We start from the raw sequence: 21,406 nt of genomic DNA, 5'->3' as shown, positions 1-21,406 counted from the left end.
AGTGTAGGTTAAGGTATTCCTTAAATAATTATTAATGTTTTATTCCTATTTAGGAGTCTAAAGATGAAGATGATGACACATCAGAAGAAATTGATGAAGACGATTTTACAGGAAGTAACAGTGAATTTTCTGAGGAGGCTTACACTGAAGAAGATGAGGAAGTGGCAGAAAAGGAGGAAGAGAAGGAGGAGGAAGAGGAGGAAGAGGAGGAGGAAGAGGAGGAAGAGGAACAAGAAAGTAGTTCAAATGAAGAAGAAAAGGAAATTGCTGCAGTATGTCAAAGGACTATAAATTGTGAAAGCAGCAGGAGCGCAGACAAAATTAAACAAAGAAAATGTGACAGTGAAATTATTACCAATGGTCATAGTGAAAAGGGCATAGAAGACTCAACCTGCAGAACAGGTGCCATTCACCCCTGTGGAAATCCCACAGTGATTGAAGATGCTCTGGAGAACGTTAGGAACAATGATCCTGACACCACAGAAGTCAACTTAAACAATATTGAGAATATTACCACCCAGATGCTGACCCACTTTGCTCAGGCCCTCAGGAACAACACTGTAGTCAAAACTTTCAGCCTGTCCAACACTCATGCAGATGACAATGTTGCAATGGCCATTGCCGGAATGCTAAAAGTGAATCAACATATATCAAGTCTGAATCTGGATTCCAATTTTATCACAGGCAAAGGGATACTAGCTATCATGAGGGCTTTACAGTATAACAAGGTTCTGACGGAATTACGGTTCCACAACCAAAGACATATCATGGGCAGCCAAGTGGAAATGGACATTGCTAAACTTATGAAGGACAATACTACACTGGTGAAGTTAGGCTATCACTTTGAGCTTGCTGGACCAAGAATGAGTATGACAAGCATCCTGACAAGAAACATGGATAAACAAAGGCAGAAACGGATGCAGGAACAAAGACAACAAGAGTCCAACTGGGATGGAGGAATCAGCCCAAAGACCAAAGCTTTGCAAAAAGGAACTCCTGGTTCTTCACCTTACTCATCTCCTCGGAGTTCACCATGGTCCTCCCCAAAGCTTTCTAAAAAGGTTCCACCTGTTAAAATCCAACCACCATCCCCTCCTCCTCCGCCTCCACCACCACCTCCACCACCACCTCCTCAAATTGTCCCAGAGAAAAAAGCACCAACCAGGAATATTGCGGAAGTTATCAAACAGCAGGAGAGTGCCCAAAAAGCTGTACGAAATAAACAGAAAAAGAAAAAAGGCAAGAAAAGCAAAAAATATGAGAGTGAGATCTTGAAAGAAATCAAAGATTCCTTAAAATCAATCCCAGATAAGAAATCAGAAGAAGGTTCACGTCCTTCTACCCGACCTCCTACACCACAGAGATCTATCCATGGTGACCTCATGGAAGCAATCAGAGCAAGTAGCTTAAAACAGCTAAGGAGGGTAAGTTTCTTAAGCTGTTTTAGGTTTACAGGCAAGTTGTGTCTCAGATACATGATAATGAATAAACAGGAGTCTCATAGCCTCAGCCCAACGTTCTTGTTAATGATTTATTGCAGGAGTCTAACATAGCTACACCTCTGGAATTATGATAACCAATCAAAACTTTTTAGATATGCAGGGTGATCATGTTAAAATAATGTAAGTGGAAACATTTGGAACTCATATACATTGCTATATTGAACTCTAAAATGGGTATTTTTGATTACATTTTTTAAAATTACAAAATGTGTAAGATTATCCTTGTTGGTGTTAATGTATCATTAGAGATATCTGATGACTGAATTCAAAACACCATCATGAACTAACTGAAGAGAAAGGGTGGGTAATAAAGTTGGCCACCCCCTCTTTGTAGATGCTTCACAAGCATGAACCTGGTAGCCAGTGTACAGTAGTCGCTAGAACACTGCACTAGGACTGGCAGCAGGGGAACTGGGTAAGCTCATCAAAGGCACTCACTAGGTAATTTTGGGCCAATCACTCTCTTCAAGCCTAACCTATATGAAAAGGCTGTTGTGACAGTAGAATGTAAGGAGGGGACAACCATCTATGCCAGCTTGAGCTCCCTGGAGAAGAGGCAGGATAAAAATGCATTGAAGTACAGGTGCTCAGGTAGTCGGAGGATACCAACTGATGGGCTTTTTAAAAATGAAAGATGCTTCCAGGAAGCCCTTAAAAGGAAGATTGATAGCAATTTGATTTTTCAGAGTACACTTGAAAAAGAAATACAATACTTATAAGAAATTCTTATCGTCTCAAATGTATTTGTCAAAACTATAAGAGGATGCAAAAATTCTTTTGCTCAAAGTCTTAAAATTTGGTAGGAAAACTGAGAGACAGATAAAATAGCTTTCCTTTTATGTTTATATGGGCAAGTAAAAGCACACAGAGGAAAGGCACAAACTATGTCAAGTTTAAGATGCTCTGTAACACTACCCCCCACCCAATGGTAACTTAGGGTTGCCAGGTCTTACCTCCTTGCAGGCAAGGGGGAGTGGAGTGGGAGGGAGCTCTCTGGAAGGGGGGGGAGTGGGGTGATGGTTACCATAGAGTGTTGCTGCGCAATGTCCCTGGTGAGATGACGTCACTTCCATGTGACGTCATCACATTGGGGACACTGGGGACATTGGGAACGTTGTACTGGGTTGTGTGTTGGGGCAGGGCTTCCCCCTGCTGGCCAGCTGGCTGGCGGTGGGCAGGAGCTCACAAAATCAGGGGATCCCTTGCTCCCATCTGGGGGCTTGCAATCTTTAATCTAGCAATCCCCACTTAATCTGAGCCCCTAAACTAGGGGTCCCCAATGTGGTACCCACCAACACCTTTCCTGGTGCCTGCCAAGTGTTTTTAGAAAGTGAACAGGGCAAGGTAGGGCTTTTGCCCAGCAAGGATACTCATTGACAGATTTGATTGGCTGTTCAGATTTTAAAAACATTGCTTGGGCAGTAACTGCCACCAGAGCACAAGGATCTTCACTGTGTGACTGAAGGTAAACTGCAGCAGCCATTTTGTGGCTGACTCAGCCTCCTGCAGCAGACATTTTGTGGCTGTGCCAACCACACTGTCTCAGAATTCCAAAGGTTCACACAGGCTCAAGAAGGTTGTGGACCCCTGTCCTAAACTGTAGCTTGATTAATTAGTACATAAATCCAGGTCTGCTAAGACATAAATTACTCATTATGATAACCATACAATTTTCATAATTACATGATCTGATTTTCTCCCTTCCAAATATCATAACTTGTGTATTTCAGGTGGAAATCCCAGAAGCTCTGAGATAAAAACATGAAGAGAAGAAGAATGACAGTACTGTGATTATTAGAAAAAAGGTACTGAATTGATCTACAGTGGTCAACAGACTAATGTAAATGGCTTCAGAAGTGTACACGTAGGCCTGAAAAATATGATGACAGACCTGCTAAATGTTAAGTGACCCTTCGAGGACACATCAGCATTTTAATTTGTAAATATGGAGACTACCTTTTTTATTTAACAAGATTTCTATGGAAAAAAATGGTCATTTGATCACATATAGCACTTCACAGTCCATGTTCTTTATATGGAGAAGCAGTTGTTCAATGACTTGTGGTTTTGTCCATTTCATTAATATGCAATAAAGATGGTTTGAGTTTCAGTGACAAAACTATCTGTCCTGCATTTCATACCTGTAACCTTTACAAAAGACTTTTTTTAAAAAAGATCAGGGGCTTAAGGGAGCTACACAGATACTATGGGAACATTCTTCATGTACCTGGATTTATAGTGGTCGATGTCATAGGTGGATGTTAGTCACATGGATTATCCTTCTTTCTTTTTAAAAATTACTTTAATGGAGCTGCGGTGGCTCAAGTGGTTAAGACGCTGAACTGCAGGCTGTGGAAGGTCAGTAGTTCAGCAGTTCAAGACCCGGGTGCCGCAAGACGGGGTGAGCTCCCGTCTCTAGTTCCAGTTCCTGACAACCTAGCAGTTCGAAAGCAAGAAATTGCAAGTAGATAAATAGGTACCACTTCGGTGGGAAGGTAACAGCGTTCCGTGCACCTTGGTGTTTAGTCATGCCGGCCACATGACCACGGAAACGTCTTCGGACAGCGCTGGCTCTTCGGCTTTGAAACGGAGATGAGCACCGCAACCCTAGAGTCGGATTCGACTGGCTTTCGAGCAAGGGAACCTTTACCTTTTAATCATTTCTAGGCTACCATTCCCTTTATTGTGGCCCTTTCCACATTATCATTCTAAACTGGATTTTATTTGTTGTTGGCCCAATTTCCAGTAAAGTGATACAGGGATGAGGGCTTCACACAGTGGATTTCCTTCGGTTAATGAGCCATCTCTGAAGCCCTATGGTAATTTCAAACAGTGCTGCTTCCCCCCCCCCCTTTCCGCCACACGATTGTCCACTAGGGCTGCCAAGTCCCCCCGGGGGGCGGGGAAAACCCCACCCCAGAGGCCCGTTCCCCGCCGGCGGTGGATTGGGCCCCGGGGGGAACCCCACCCCGGCGTGTGCATCACCAGGAAATGGCGTTATGACGCCGGGCACGCTGGGGGCGGGGTCACGACCATCCAATGGGAAAACTCTATGTGTGCGCGTGGGTGTGGTGTTTGCATGCTTTATAAACAGGGCTCAAGCACTGCTAGCTGTCCTTGTAGTTTGCTGAAATCACTTAATAAACTAGAGCTGATCACTGCAATGCATCTAGAACCCAGTATTTAACATTGGCGACAAAGGTGGGATCCTGTTGAGTCAGCCCAACACCCACCAGCACTGCACCGTGCACCGAGCTCCAGTGCCACACGCATCGCTCACGGGACCATGGCTGCTGCTCCAGGGCACTTCGATGCATTTGATGCCACTGCTGAAGACTGGGAGTCTTATCTCTGCTGGTTTGAGTTTTTCCCAGAGTCCTCTGGGATTGAGGTGGCTGAAAAGAAGCATGCCACCTCCTTCCGAGTCTGCAGCCGCTCAACCTTCAAGATCGCCCATTTGCTGAGTACACTGAGTACAAGTCGATTTTGGATTGGCTAAAGGAACACTTCTCTCCAAAACCATCCGTCATCACCACCTGCCACATGTTCCACACAAGGAACCAGGCCATGAATGAATCAATCACAGTCTTCGTTTCTTTCCTGTCCCACAAAGCTGTAATCGTGGAACTGCTTCACTGCCTCCTCAACAAGAAGAAGAAGAAGAAGAGAAGAAGAGATTGGATTTATACCCCGCCCTTCACTACCCAAAGGTGTCTCAGAGCGGCTTACAAACTCCTTTCCCTTCCCCTCCCCTCCCCACAACAGACACCCTGTGAGGTGGGTGGGGCTGAGAGAACTCTGACAGAGACTGCTCTTTTTTTTCAAGAACAGCTCTTATCAGAGCTACGGCTTGCCCAAGGTCATCCAGCCAGGTGCAAGTGGAGGAGTGGGGAATCAAACCCGGTTCTCCCAGGTTAGCGTCCGCACACTTAACCACTACACCAAACTGGCTTCGTGGGTGCACAACACTGGGCACCACTGCAGGAGACAGACTCTGGAGTGTGTCGATGTGTCATTTGGGGTGGTCCAAAGATTGTTTTGAGGTGCAGCCTGGCCAGGGTTGCCGACCTCCAGGTGATGGCTGGAGATCTCCTGCCTCTCCTGGAGAAAATCTCCACTTTGGAATTTGAATTCTATGGCATTATGTCCCAAACCCTGCCCTCCTCAGGCCCCACCCCCCAAATCTCCAGTTATTTTCCAACCTGGAGCTGGGAACCCTAAGTGTGACTCTGGTGTCTGTCTGTGTGATTGTCCTAAGGGCACCTCACTTTGGAGCCGCTGGAATAAGAATTAGGGATGCCAGTCCCCAGGTCAGGGTGGGGATCCCCCAATTTTGGGGGCTGCCCCCAAACACTGGCCAGCCGGCCAACGGGGGGAAGCCCTGCCCCAACAGTTGTCCATGGCTTCTGTTGAAAAGAATAGGGGCCATGCCTGCCTACCTGCAAATGGCGAACTCACCACTTGCAAGGCAGGGGCGGGCTGTTGCTGCTTTCCCCCAACCATTTAAAGGGAAAGTTCCCTTTAAATAGTTGGGGGAAAGCAGGAGGGGCATGTGCCCACAATGCTCTATCCCTGATGTGTCCCTGACTCTGGGTGACATCATTGCATCAGGCACAGCCCCTTCCCCCTCCTGGCACCCCCCCCCCCAAATCCCCCTGCCAGGGAGAAAATAGGACCTGGCAACCCTAACAAGAACTGCGCTTTGTATAAGGAAACACCATGTGTCCCCTCGAAGGAAGGAGTCCCCTGAATGTGGAGGTGTATGATGAGTGGCATTCCAAACCTTATTTTGGGGTGTTGAGGGCATGACGTTGCTCCAGTTCCTTATTCAAATCTTCTTTGAAATACAGGCTTCTTGGTGGTACTCCAAACAGAAGCTTGTGGTGCCAGAACCAGTGTTTGGACCAGGCACCACTGTATGTCCTCTTGCAGGAGACAACTCCAGAGTTTGGGGATGTGTCATTTGGGATGGTCCAAAGATTGTTTTGGGGTGCAGTCTGGTCCCAGTGTTCGCCTGTGTGATTGTCCTGGGGGCACCTCACTTTCGAGCAGCTGCCACAAGAACTGCACTTTGGACTAGGAAACACTGTGGTCCTTTCCGCACTTGGATCTCATCCCTGGTTTTATCAGAGTCCAACTTGCAACACAATACCTTGCATTTATCCCTGGTTATAACAGCATCCGTTTATCCTGGGAGAAGTGTGGGGCAAAACCAGGGTGACCTCAATGTAATGAGGAAACAAAAAATACCCCGAGATAATTATAGGGGTGAACTTGAGTGTAGTGTAGAACGTACGTTCGGGGACAGGGTTGAACCAGGATTTAAGGTCTAGTGCAGAATCACCCTATATGTTCTCTCGAAGGGGAGAATCCTCTGAATGTGGTGGTGTATGATTTGTGGTGCTCCAAACTTTATTTCGGGGTTCAGAACTTTTAAAATTTCCTCAGTGCTTTTTGACTGAGTTCATTAATAAGTAAAAAATAAGAAATGAAGAAAGATTTTCTTCTTGCATAGTGGCAAGTTGGTCTTAAAGGTGGCAATGAACTCAAACTTCTGCTGCTTTAGACCAACACAATTACCCCACCTGAATCTTTCTTGCATAGGCAAGTCTCTTTTTTAAAGCAATCCATGATAAGTGATCTATCTCTACAAGACATTCCTATTCCTTGATATCCAGAGGGCCCCCTCTTTTACTATGTTTACTTTTGTATTTTATTTTTTATGGGCTTTGGGCGTATTTGTTATCATTTTCGATTCTGGTGGGGCAGCCTCACTTAACTGCTTCATTTTTCCTTGCCTAACAGATATTTGCATGACTAAGTACTGGCCACTTGAAGGCAATTGACTAGATGGAGGAGAGAGTGACTCTTCTTTGTTTACTGTCTGTCAACAGGAAAAAATTAAAAAAACAACAATAGTTTGCAGCTCCAAATGTCCAGATATTGGGGTGAACCTTTCAGTGGAGGGCATTTTTGCATAAAGACAATATGGCGATTCTCACACATGCATATGCTTAGCCCCTCACCATGCAGTATATTGATATATAGATATAGCGTGTGTGTAACCACATGATTTTTTAAAAAAAGAAAAAAATTAAAAAGGGGGAGGCGGTGGCACTGCTCAAAAATCCTGATTTTTAAAAAGCATGTATGTAAAATGTCAAATAAACTGACATTAGAACAAGAAAAACACAGAGAGAGGAAGGTGTGAAATCCCCCCTGCTTAACACAATTCCAATACTAGCAGACTGGCTGCTAAGAAAAGCAGGAATATGTCATGCATGCAGAAATCCCTCACATTTATTTTTTTTAGAATATTTTGATCCTCATGAACACACACACACAAGGCAGCTAGGCGAATGCAACAACAAATACAAAATAAGATCACATTGATGTTTCAATATCTGAAACAAAATAGTAAGACAGTTGGACACAGTAGCATCAGAATTACTAAAAATACACACGCTTGAATGCCCCCCCGGGGTCGTAATTAGAGATGGGAGAGAGGAAAAGTTGAGCTTTTTGGGGAGAGTTATATACTCAGGATGCCAGGTCCCCCTATTTTAGGACTCTAACCCAGTATTCTAAAACAATATAGTTTCTAGGCATATTTCAAAGGCAGCTCTATATACAGCATATCACAGTGGTCTAATTTGGATGGCACGAAGGCATGGATTACTAGTGGCCAGGTCTACCCTCTCCTTGAGCAACTGCCAAAGCAACCTAAATTGGAGGAAAGTACTCCATGCCTCCTCTGCAACCTGAGTCACCAACAGCAATACTGGATCAAGGAGTATCCAGTATTAAGGATCCCCAGTATAACCTGACCCATGGAAAAAATTCACTCAGGCTCCAAAGTTTGAAGCAAACAAAACATAGCAGCTACTGAATTCTCTCTAGTATGACATACCAAGAATAAGTGGAAGACATATTTCCAGCCTTCTCCTCCCCCCATTTTCATTTTATGTAGTGCCATTAGCATGCACAGTCCTTTACAGAATACAAGACAACAGGTCCCTAAGTCAAGGGGTGTACAAATCCATAGAACCTCTTAAGGAAATGGTACCCTTCCTTTTATTTCTGAAACTAGGAGTAAGGTCCGTTGTGGGAAAAAATACAATGAGTTCTAGAAGGAAGCTCCAAGTGACTGTCCCGGCTGTGGCTGGTGGGGTGGTAGAAGGAAGGGGGAAAATAGAGGGAGGCAAGCCATGTTTATTTCCTTCTGCTTAGCTATAAGGCAGGGCTGTCTCAAGTCATTTTGCTGCCCCAAGTGGGTAGTATGGGAGGACAGCCTCATGGTAACAGGTATGGTTCCCTCCACCCCTGACTTACATTGATTTGGGGCTATGCAGTGGCAGCTAAGGTAGAAAAGCACCTCCTCCTATGCCATGTCTTCTGGGTTCCAAGGATCTCGAAAGCGGTTCCATAGCCAGTTACAGGGCTGCCAACTCTGGGTGGGAAATACCTGTAGATTTGAGGGGTAGAGCCTGCGGAGGGCAGGGCAGGGTTTGGGGTGCAGAGGGACCTCAGCAGGGTATAATGCCATAGAGTCCATTGCCCAAAGCAGCCATTTTCTCCAGAAGAACTGATCTTGGAGATCTTCAGATTCTGCCTGGAGGCTGGCAATACTAAGGGGAGGGCCAGATCTGTAGATTTGAGGGGTAGAGCCTGGGGAGGGCAGGGTATGGGGTGTGGAGAGACCTCAGCAGGGCATAATGCCATAGAGTCCACTGCCCAAAGCAGCCATTGTAATAGCTGGGAAATTTTCTGTAGGGGAAATGATGTGCTGTGGCTGGGGAACACGGTGATTTCTGGGAGATCTTCAGGCCCCACAGGGAGATTGGCAACTCCATTGACGTTTAAGGGAAGATTGGGATATGTATTTTACCTCAGGACACATTCAATGACTCCTAACAACAGCAGCAAACTGTTTAGAATGCTAGAGGCAAAGGCCAATCAGGCCGCATATGCAAATGACCTCTGTGTTCCGACTGGCTATTGGGGGGAGAGGAACAGCAAACTCTTTAGAATATTGGAAGTGAGACTCAGGCAATGCTGCCAGTGGATAGGGACAGCTTCTGAGTGACAGATCAGGGAGCCAACTGATTTGGGAGCATGTGGAATGTTCAGGAGATTGGCACCACCAAAACAGGATTATTATATAGAGAGATAGGATTGCCATACTTTTCCCTTGGAGCAATCCTTGTTTTATCAGCTGCATGGTGCATGCCCTGCATGACTACTTTTGCATGTCAGCAGTTTTTGCATGTCATTCATCTGTTTAGGGTACAATAATCTTTTCAAAAATAAACAGTGACAACTCTAAGACTACAGGCTTTGGGGCATCAAAAGCATTTCTGTTTATGACCTTCCTTCCTTCCTTCCTTCCTTCCTTCCTTCCTTCCTTCCTTCCTTCCTTCCTTCCTAAAAATATTTTAAAATATTTTGGTGACCCCTACTGGGAGCTTGGACATTTTTCAGAGAGGTAGCTTGATTAGCCTTCCTCTGCATCCCACCTCTGGTATTCCTTGGAGATCATCCTTCCAAGTACTTGCCAGAGTTGGCCCTGCTTAGCTTCTGAGATCTGATGGGATCGGGCTTGCCTGGGCTATCCAGGTCAGGGCTTTTTTTTAAAGTCTTCATATTTTCAGGGGTTCTCCCACTCTTTTCCTTCTAATTTCAGGTTGTATTAGAATTCATCTCTCTCTGCGAGGGTGCTTTACCAGGTATTTTTGATGAATCAGAAGCCTTCCTGCAGATAGCACAAGTCTGTCTTTGGACTGCTTTGTAATTATTGTGGTGTGTGTGTAACAATCTTACAGATTCATGAATGGCTACTTGTTTGTGTGCCAGAACAGCATGGTTAGTATCAGGATTGCATCTAGCTGTTGCCTCAGGCTGGATGAATGCTATATCTTTATGGTGTGCAAGGTGTGGGGGCAATTGCTAAATTAATCCACAACTGCAACAGCAAGGATCTGGAAAACCCAGATTCAAATCCCCTCTTGGCCATGGAAGGTCCTCGGGGCAGTCACTCTCTCTCAGCCTAACCTTTCTCACAGGATTGCTGTTGTGAGAATAAACTGGAGATTAGTTCAAACAATGTAAACAACTTTGGATAATAATCAAGGAGAAAACTGAGGTATGAATATCTAAGTACAGGCGCTGCTTTTGGACTATGTACAGGTACCAAGTGTTTTCTGTTCAAAGATTGAGGCCTTAAATCAGGCCAGTCCAGGGATTGATAGGGCTATATTAACATCAAGCCTCCAGTACAAACAACTGAGATCAGGTGTCATACAGTAACCAGTCAGGGAATTTGGATTTGTCTTTATATATTCCTTCCAAATTACCAATCCCATCCTCCCAACATACCGGTCAGTAGAAGCCCTGACACATTCTAGAGATGGATTTTAATTCTTTGGAGGCCAGACAGTATCCTCATTTCTTGACCATCTCACAAACTTCACACATTTGAGTGCTCCTCTTATAGGATACATATAAGGGCAAAATATAAAACAGATTTTTAGTTTACTTGGACTGGATCACTGATTCTGAATGAAGTGAGGGAATAAAACACCAGCATTTGGGTTTTCTGAAAGTGGGTTAATACTGTGAATGTTTGAAAAATGGATCAAAGCTTCATCTCTAACACTGACCTACTTCAAGGTCTTAGTCAAGATGCTCTTTTTCCATATGAAAAATAAGAATGAGGCTATCACCCACCTACTTTACATGGCTGTTGGCATACAAAAAGGTTGACAACCTCTTACAAATCAGAATTATTAGCAATTGATTTGCCAAATTTGCCCAGAATAACATGTTATACAAGTACCAAGATACAATCTCAAAACTAGGGTTGCCAACTCTGGGTTGGCTAATTCCCGGAGATTTTTTGGGGGAGGGAAGGGACCTCAGTAGGATATAATGCCATGGAGTCTACTTTCCAAAGCATCCATTTTCTCTAGGAGAATTGATCTCTGTTGTCTGGAAATCAGTTGTGATTCCAGGAGATCTCCAGGCCCCACCTCGAGGTTGGCAACCTTACTCAAAACAGCCTTTAGTTCTGTTCGGCCATAATTCAAGAACTTCTAATATAGTAGAAAGGAAGGTGTCAGGTGAGATTTCAAGGCAGGGTCCCTAACCGTGATGAGCCTGTCGGCACTTTTGGAATTTTAAGAACATGAAGTGGGTGCCACAACAAAATGGGTGGAAATACTCTTGTATCTTATTTCGATTTTGATTTTGATTTTTCGATTTTATTAATCGCTTTCCCCACAAGTGGGCTCAAAGTGATTTACAGTTACACTTTTAGACAGGGGACTAACAATGTTCATTGGGGATAGGAAAGACAACATATAATTTTATTTTTAATTGCACACGCCGTAACTGCACGGTGGAAACGTCTTCTGGCTTGGATCAGTCATGTCCCGAACGGCTGCGTCGACCGACTTGATGACGTTGGGGCTTCAGGACCCATATGTCATATCGCCACACTGCCACCGCCTGGCCGGAGCATCCCACTGCAGGGATTTTAGTAGCCGAGTAGTTTCTTCCGCCTTTCCGATCCTGAAGCAGGACATCCCAACCGACAGCTAACACCTTCCCACGGCGGAGTTGGTGTGCCCACCCTCTCTAAGGAGTGGTTCCCATTTTATCTACTCACCGAGGCTTTCGAATCGCTGGGTGGACGATGAGCTGGGGACAACAGGCTGGCTGCTCACACCAGCGAGGGGCTTGAACTGACACAGTTCGGATGTTAAGACATGGGATATACCCACTGTGCCACCACTCCCCTTATTGTTAGAACAGAAAGGCTGTGTTCCCCTTTAAGAGCACAATGAAGATCAGAGCAAAAGTTTGTTTTCCTATTCCCCTTCCAATGGTGTGAAATAGATACTACAGAATTAGAAGTTGAACCACTGCAGAAAGAATAAAAGCAGAAGGTCATGTTTGAAGAGCTATTTGCCCTTGTGTTTCTTGGAAGAACTCCTAGTCTCTAAAATGACAGCACAGCTGTTCACAGAAAATTATGCAGAAAGATTACCAATTCTCTATCGAGTACTTACGACTAGGCTGCAAGCACGCTTGCTATCAGTATTGCATTGAACAAATAGCTGCTGTTAGAGAGTTTGGCTACATTTGAACAAAACAAATAGAATGTTCAGTTTGTTCAGCAATAGCACAGAAATTATAAGAGTGGGTTTAAAAGAATGAAGGGATCACCTATCAAATTAAGTTTACTTTGTCTTATCCAAAGTGCTGGCTACTAGAGTACTGTTTGTATATGACCAGGAAATCCAAAATTCTTCACAGCTATGATTTCCTTCATAAACTTCTAACAATTGGTAAATTGTCGCAAGGAGAATGCTGCAGGCAACATGTGCCTGGAGATCAGTTGCTGGGTGTCCCACATAACCCTTCTGCACGGGGGCCGATCAAGAAAAGTGAGGCCCGATGCATAAAATCCCAGTTATCTTAGAGTGTATCCACTAAACCCTACAACTAGAAGAAGTATTCAGTCATGACCACTTGTTTAGACATAAAATATGAGAACAAGGTAGGCAGGGTTAGATTATTTCATTACAAAAATGTGAACACATGCATACAAGAGAAAAAAATAGTTAAGCATGGAAGTGCTGCGTAAAACAAGGATTTTGGTTATTAAATCCATGCCCCCCTTTTCTGTTCAGATCTTTTCCTCCAAATACAAAGGGTTTGCTCTTGAACTCTTACCTTGCATTAATGATGTCTATGGCAAACGAGCTCTCTTGATCTTGGCTTTCAAAAGATAAATAGAAAATCAGTATTCATAAGAGAACTGAACTCTGAACAATGGCAGATAATAATCTTAACTCAAAACATCATTCCCCCTGCCCCAAGTCTCACAGAGAGACTGCCAAATGACAGCAGGGACCTATGTTGGGAAGGAGACAATAATGGAAAACCTTTGTGTCCTGTTTGTGGGTGTCCTAGAAGCTTCTGGCTGGACACTTTCAGAAAGAGAATGCTGGAATAGATGGCCCCAGCAGAGCTTTAATATCTATGTGCCTTTCCAAAGTAATCAGTGATTGAAATGGCCTGTAGTAGTTTGGCTACATGTCTTCGTCATAGCCCAGCAGGGGTATGTAGCACTGAACACCACCCCATTTCCTTCACCCTGTACATTTAGAGCAGTTGTAGGCAACCAAAGGGGGAATTTTAATTTGGGCTTCTTTCAAGGGTCTTCATAGCCACACCTATTTACCTTTTGGCAGGCCTTGGTTCCTGCCGGAGTGCACCAGAGCACTGCTCCGCCAGGCAGGAGCCCAGGGGGCGGGCACATAAGCCCCGCCCCTGCTCCCACCAGCCATCAGTTGGGATAAGGTGGGGGGGCGAAATGTTCCCCTGCCTCCCTGAGCCCCGGGTAGGGCTGCCAAATCCCCCAGGGGGGCAGAAATCCCCCCGCCCCAGAGGCCCGTTCCCAGACGGGAATCGGGCCCCAGGGGGAACCCCGCCCCAGCGTGCACGTCACAGGGAAGGGTCGGTATGATGCCGGGCATGCTGGGGGCGGGGCCATGACCATACAAGGGAAAACTCTATGGTTTTCTCTTGTATGGTCGTGGCCCCGCCCCCAGTGTGCCTGGCGTCATGACGTCACTTCCCTGTAACGTGCATGTGGCGTGCGCGCACGCTCCGGGAGCCGCGCAGGAGTCCCCCGCCAGAGAGGTGAGTAACATTTGGCAACCCTAGCCCCAGGGTGGTGGCCTTGGACTCGTAGGGGCAAATTCCACCTCTTGCGCGAGAGGTCATTCTGGCTCCCCCAGCTCTCCTTCGGGGCTCCTTAAAAAGTTATGGCCACTGCCGCTGTTCTTGGCGGCAGCTGCGATGCCCGCGGGCGGGCGGGGGTGAAACTTTCTCCTGCCTCCCTGACCCCGGGGTGGTGGCCTTGGACTTGTAGGGGCAAATTCCACCTCTCATGCGAGAGGTCATTCTGGCTCCCCCAGCTCTCCTTAGGGGCTCTTTAAAAACGTATGGCCGCCGCCACTGTTCTCAGAGGCAGCTGCGATGCCGGGGGGGGAACCGTTTTCCTGCCTCCCTGACCCCGGGGTGGTGGCCTTGGACTCGTAGGGGCAAATTCCACCTCTCACGCGAGAGGTCATTCTGGCTCCCCCAGCTCTCCGGAGAGGCTCTTTAAAAACGTATGGCCGCCGCCACTGTTCTTGGAGGCAGCTGCGACGCTGGGGAGGAACCGTTTTCCTGTCTCCCTGACCCCGGGGTGGTGGCCTTGGACTCATAGGGGCAAATTTCACCTCTCGCGTGTGATGCCGCTCGGACATCACACGCGAGAGGTCATTCTGGCTCGCTCTCGGGAGGGGCTCTTTAAAATGTTGTGGCTGCTGTTGCTGTTCTTGATGGCAGATGCGATGCCGGTGCGGGGGGGGACAGGGAGAAATGTTCCCTTGCCTCCCCGAGCTCGGGGTGGTGGCCTTGGACTCGTAGGGGCAATTTCCACCTCTCGCGTGTGATGTCCGAGCGGCGTTGCCTCCCTGAGCCCCTTGGACATCACATGCGAGAGGTCATTCTGGCTCCCCCAGCTCTCCGGAGAGGCTCTATTCTGGGCGGCAGCTGCGACGCCCGCGGGGGGGGAGGGGTAGGGCAAAATGTTCCCTTGCCTCCCCAAGCTCCGGGGTGGTGGCCTTGGACTCGTAGGGGCAAATTCCACCTCTCGCGTGTTCCACCTCTCACGTGTGATGTCCCACCATAGAGAACAATGGAGGGGATGGGGGCAACCTGTTTGGGGGCTGGTAGAATTGGACTCCCTGGTTCAATGTTCCTGAAACATGGCGGGTATCTTGGGAAAGGCTCCAGCAGCTACCCTGCGATTTTGGAGCCTCTCCCTCAAACCTCCTCTCCTCCAGCCCCCAGAATATACCCTATGTTTTCACCATTGACTTCAGTGGCCCATAGGATATAATGGGGCCGAACTGTGGGAAGCCGATTCAGATCAGCGAATCTGATTTGGCCTGCAGCAGCCTGACAAGGGCCCGAATGGGCCATTTTCGGGGGTGCATTCGGTTCAGATGCAGCCGGCTTCTCGGGCTTTCTGCAGCCACGGGGATCCTGAGCAAGCCAAGGGAACCGAAGGTGGTTTAAACCGCCTCTCCTTCCTTCCAGCAGCCGGCTTGCTCGGGCTCCCCGAGCAAACCAAGGGAAGGGAAGGTGGCGGAGCAGCTGGAGACACTGAGCCTCAGCTCCACAAGTAATGAGCACTCGAGCCCCGCCCCCAGTGGTTAGTTGTTGTGGCCCTTTCTTACAGGCCCAGGGAAATGCTGATCGCCACTTTGGGGCCAGGAAGCAATTTTTCTCCAGGCCAGTTTGGCCCCCAGTGATCCTGAAGGTTTTTTAAATCATATTCTGGGCATGGAACAGGGGTCACTGAGGGGTGTGGGGGGTCTTGGTGAATTTCCTGCATTGTGCAGGGGGTTGGACTAGATGACCCTGGAGGTCCCTTCCCACTCTATGAGTCTATGTTTCTATAATTCGCCCAGGATGGCTGTGGGCACGCCAGCACCTCTGTCAGGCAGAAGCGCCTGCGATCCTCCCCCTCCCCTTTTCCTTCTCCCGACTTGGAGGCGACGGGAAGGGAGAGGGGGGGAAAGAATGGATCCCAGGTGCTTCTGCCTGTCAGAGGGGCTGGTGCACACTTCCGGTGATGTCAGGGGGTGTGGCATATGCTAATAAGTTATGCGAATGAGCTCCTGCAGCTCTTTTTCTACAAAATGACCCCTGCCTTTTGGTAAATATGAAACCTTCATGTGTAGACACACCACCAGGCCCTGTGGTGACTGAGGCAGTGAAGCCTCAGGTGTTGACTGGCTGCACTTGTTTAATGACACAAAACACGTATATCATAACATTATCAGTTGCTCAGGGACAAAAGTGTAGGGTATTTCTGTGAGCAGGGAAGTTAAAATTAGGGTTGCTAACCTCCAGGTAGGGCTTGGAGATCTCCCAGAATTACCACTGAGAATATAAAGATCAGTTCCCTGAAGAAAATGGCTGCTTTGGAGGGTGGACATTGTGGCATCATATCTCACTGAGGCCCCTCCCCAGTGCTCTCCCCAGGCTCCACCCTAAAATCTCCAGAATTTCCCAATCCCAAATTAGCAACTTTAGGTGGAATTAAAATCTAACATGAGTCCTAGAGATAGGAGGAGATTGTGGACTAAATTTATGTGGAGGCTGAAGACAGGTTGGGGTCCTAAGAATCTGGCAAGCAAGAAGGGATCTCAGAAACAATATGACCAGAGGAAGCCACAGACTAAAACAGGAACCAAAAGGAACTGGAGGAAATGACCAAGGAGAAATAAGATAAAAGGTGAGAGGAGGCTGATTAGAGGGAGTTCAAAGAAGGCTCATTCTGCATCTAGCATTTGCTCCGCTGTTTACCAAACCCATGCTGGAACAGAGATTCCCCTCTACATTGCATGCCACTTCCAATTTCTTTGATTGTCGGATTTTATGGTAGCCTCCACACTGCATGCCGGTTTCACTTCCTTTGATCTCTCAGTTGTATGGTACTTTCTGCATAGGTTTATGACCATTTTATGGCCATTCAGGGGTGACTGCAGTCAGTAAGGTGTTGATTCGGGGTATTTGAATGTGGTTTTGAGCAGCATCTTTTTCTGTTCTGGTGTGGGTTTGGTAAAACAGAGCAAATGCTAGATGCAGAATGGGCCGAAACCTCACAATGCTTCAGAGCCCCTTCATTCCCTGGGAACTGCATATCCAAACTTGTGAGTACCCTGTACAAACATGATAATTCTGTCAATGTCTTCTTCTTGCTCCCTCCCTCAAGGCAGTTAGAACAGTTTCAGTCTTTTCACAGGCATTTGTGTGTGTGCCCTTGGGTGGGGGAAGGATCCCATCAGAGGGTAGGAGTTTGGAAGGCCAGTAAGGCTGATAAATGCATACAAGGCTGTTTCACCAAAAAAGACTTTCTTCTTAACCCCCCCCCCCCCCAAAAAAAAACAAACTGGGCAGTTAGGATTTTTCTCGTTTCTGTGTTTTTAACAATTATTTTTGTGATATTTTGTATGCTGCCTTGGTTACACATGGATACACATGAAGCTGCCTTATACTGCTTTATACTGAATCAGGCCATTGGTCTATGAAAGTTGGTATTGTCTACTCAGACTGGCAGCAGCTCTCCAGGGTCTCAGATGGAGATCTTTAACATCACCTAGTACCTGATCCTTTTAACTGGAGATGCCAGGGATTGAACCTGGAACCACCTGCACGCCAAGCAGATGTTCTACCACTGAGCCACAGACCTTCTTTTAGGAACAGACAAGGCATATTATAAATGTGTTAAATGAACAAAATAAATTGTTCAGAAGCCCAGGAAATCTAAAGGGCAAAGGGGTGCCTACCAGCACATTTGCTATCACTTCATGAAGGCATAGCTCCGCAATTCTGCTGCTTTGGTTTTCACTGTCAATTGGAAAGCAGTGTGGGCCACTCAACGCCAAAAGCTAACACTGATTATCACAGATGAATTTGTATCAAACAGCAAGCTTTGTACTCACAGGCCTCTAGTAGAGGTTATAATTTGAATATACAATGCTAAGTAAGTTTGGTTGTCTAAGTTATATAGGTAGACTCTGGAGAAAAATCGGGTTACCACTTACCTGGTAATCAAAACGATAGGAAAAATCACTGAGCAGGAAAATAATTATCTAGCTGTCATGCAATATATTCAAACCAACAATGTGGACTTGATATACTCTATGAAATATTGTAAATTATTGTGTCAGTAAACTCATTCTACATGAAACATGCTTCGAAATAACATTTACAATAATTAACATACTTCGTAATGCTCCTTCTCAGCTACGGAATCTTGTGAGCAAAACTTCTACTTTGTGAGCTACTGGAATTAAAGTTGTGAGCGAGCTTTTGGCTACTGCATAAATTAGTTCTGGAGCCATCCTTCCTGAGCTAAGACAAAAATGTATGAGCTGGAGGCTGAAAAACTGTGAGCTAGCTCACACTAACTCAGCTTAGAGGAAACACTGCATCCGAGTAGCATTTACAATAATTATATGAGCTGAGGCTTGCAGCAAAATAAGCCTATTGTTTCAACTATTGTACACCGAGGATCCCCATCTTTTTGTATGACTTACCTGGTAATGGCATGGGGCAGCCAACTGCCACCCCTTGCCACTGATCAACTAGCTGGTGGGGGACTTACTGGCAACAGGGAAGGGGGAAGAGGCCTAGCCTGGCATGGCATAGACATTGTCAGCTATGTACTGAAGTCACTTCTGGTGTGCACCAGAAGAAATGTCATCGCATCACCAGCAACATGGGACATGCTGGTATTTGGGCAAAAACTCTATGGTAAAACCAGCTTCAATCATCGAGTTTTTGCCAAAGCACCATTGCCAATGATGTTGCTACCATGCCTGACTAGGCCTCCTCCCACTGCCAATAAATCCCTGCCTGCTGGTTGTCAGGAAGGATCTGGCACCCTACCAACAATGCTCTAGGGTGGCGAATCCCCTCCTCCTGGTTTTTGTGGTGGGAGAATAATGAAAAAATGGCCATCAGGTCAATGATATGATATCACTTCTGGGATGAAACTTGAAAGTGACATACCTCTCTACAAATTGTCAAAAACTCTGTTTTACCAGAGCTTCTGGCATTTCCAAGAAAGGCATAACATCACTTTCCTGGAAGTGTCATCACACTGTTGCTGATGGTGGCCTCTATATTCCCCCACTCAACTCCTGCTGGTTGGCGGGCCATGCCCAGCAACCCTATTCTCTGTCCCCTGCCCTCATTTGACGGTGCAACAGAAGGGGTGAATGTGAGGTGAAATAGCACATGGAAGCACTTCCGGATGACATCATGATGCTCTAGGAATTTCCATCCCCCCGTGTCATGACATCACTTCCTGTTCTGAAACCACTGAAATCATGAAACTCCTGGAGTACCTTGATGTCATCTTATTTTTTTTAAAAGGTGCTATAGCATGGCAGGGGAAAGAGCAGCCATGAAGGCTTTATGGCAGGCAAATGGTGCTGAAAATGTACATCTTCCAATCTAGATGGTATGATTGTCTTTGGACTGCCATCTTCTCATGAAGATCAAAGCAGGTTGAGGAAGGAGCAGACAGGGAAAGGATGATGATGTCATGTGGATGCCTAAAAAGTGCTCCAGTTTATTAGCTAGTGGAGAAGAACCTCTGTGTTGAAACATTCTGGATCTCTGTGGATTGCATGTGGCTCTAGGCCCAACTGGGTAGTTCTGGGAGAAGACTAAGTCAGGCTCTTAGCTTAATTCACACCAAAACATAGAAGAACTCTTGTGAACAGAAGCAACGATAAAATGGACCTCGTTTAAATCAAAAAGGTGGTAAACCTCAATGACACACATTGTGCTATACTAATGCCATAAACAAAATGCTTTCTGAATTCCAGTGCTTCAAAATCCCATCCCCCTCCACTCAGTTATAGTGAGAGGAAGAGGTGTATTTTTGGCCTAGAAGGTGGTCCAGGGTGTTAAAAATGCTTTGAACTGGTTCCAGAGAAACCTAATGTTGATCTTTTGGCAACAAAGAACCATAAACAAGCAAAGCAACATAGCTCTGGCTGCCATAGAAGGTGGCATTGTATTATATACACACACAGTTAACTGGGAGGTGGAGGAGGAAAGCATGAAGTAAAAATTAGAAGGGGAGTTGGAAAAGCCTAGCCTGACTGAATGAGGACATGCTGTTCCGTACAAGTTTAAACTTCTGACAGAAGTCACTAAAGCAAAAGGATTTAAGGTATGACCTGCTGCGGAAACCAGAAGGGGACCAAACTCTAATCAAGAGCAAATGATTCAGAAGCCAGTGTTATATCTTTTTTACAATACCAGCCTTTCCTCCACACATATGGCATAGATTTAAACCAAGAACTTTACTTAAAACTTTTAAATGATTCATGTTGTTTACCACGTTGGATTCATTGGAAGACTCCAAAACAAAAGCCTATTTCACACTCCTGAAAGAATGAGATATTCTCACCCTGTGGTTAAGTTTGAATGTACCAAAGAGCATCCAAATCATCTAATAAAATATTGATAACTCTACCTTCCCAGACTGGAGATAGTATGGGATGAATCAACATGCCTAAGTATTAATAAAAGTAGACAGTGTATGTTTCATGCTTTGGCTCATGCTATCACTTTAACTAAGAATCATATTCTGAAAAGCATATTCTCAGCTTCAGACAAGTGACAAAGCAGCAACAAAACTGTTTTAAGATTTTTTATTTTTCCAAGTCAGCATACTCCTGTGACACTAAAGGATTAAAGGACATGGCAAAAAAGATGGCCTTAAGCAGCAGATCTGTTGACCCTCGGCTCTGTTATCCTCCCACCCTCTCCAACAAGCAGATTTTCAAACATAGATATCAAGCAGCCCCTACTGTACGTATAAGGTTAGTAATTCCCAAACCAGGTGCATGAAAACTGTTAGGTAGTGTTCCTTTAAATCTTACCCTCCTATGGCCTCCACTTCCAGTTCATCACTCTGTGAACTTAAAAGTAAACTTAGCTTTAGTTGCTTGGCTGCTGTTCCGTTCTTCAGGTATTAACTTCTGCATTAATGGGACCACATATATGACAAGTACTGTAGTGTACTGCAATAAGCGTTCATGAGCCTGGGTAATGACTGCACTGTTCTAGGCTAGACTTGGCAGAAGGTAGGAAATTTCTTCTGCATCTCACAGGTGTGCCTAAACAAACTGGAGGAAAAACCATAAACAGCAGAAACAAGGAAGTGGGTTACTCTGTGAAAGACAAGTGACAGCTTTCCTAGCACGCCTTCCAAATGAGGGCAAATTCATCTTCCTGTTTCACAACTGAAGTAA

At 45.9% G+C, this 21,406-nt stretch overlaps 1 protein-coding gene across 1 annotated transcript in view; it reads left to right on the top strand.

Moving 5' to 3' along the window:
- The window catches only part of LMOD2 (leiomodin 2), a 10,368-nt gene extending 7,097 nt beyond the window's left edge, over positions 1–3,271 (top strand). The window contains exons 2-3 of the mRNA XM_015417482.1: positions 54–1,424; positions 3,233–3,271. Coding sequence (XP_015272968.1) covers positions 54–1,424; positions 3,233–3,259 — 1,398 coding nt within the window. The 3' untranslated portion in view covers positions 3,260–3,271. The remainder of the gene's footprint in view (positions 1–53; positions 1,425–3,232) is intronic.
- Positions 3,272–21,406: the final 18,135 nt, after the last annotated feature.

Source organism: Gekko japonicus, unplaced genomic scaffold (assembly GCF_001447785.1).
Source record: "Gekko japonicus isolate JY-2015 unplaced genomic scaffold, Gekko_japonicus_V1.1 scaffold3676, whole genome shotgun sequence".
NCBI lineage: Eukaryota > Metazoa > Chordata > Lepidosauria > Squamata > Gekkonidae > Gekko > Gekko japonicus.
The sequence above is the reverse complement of the archived record's forward strand: the minus strand, read 5'-3'. Positions and strand labels throughout refer to the sequence as shown.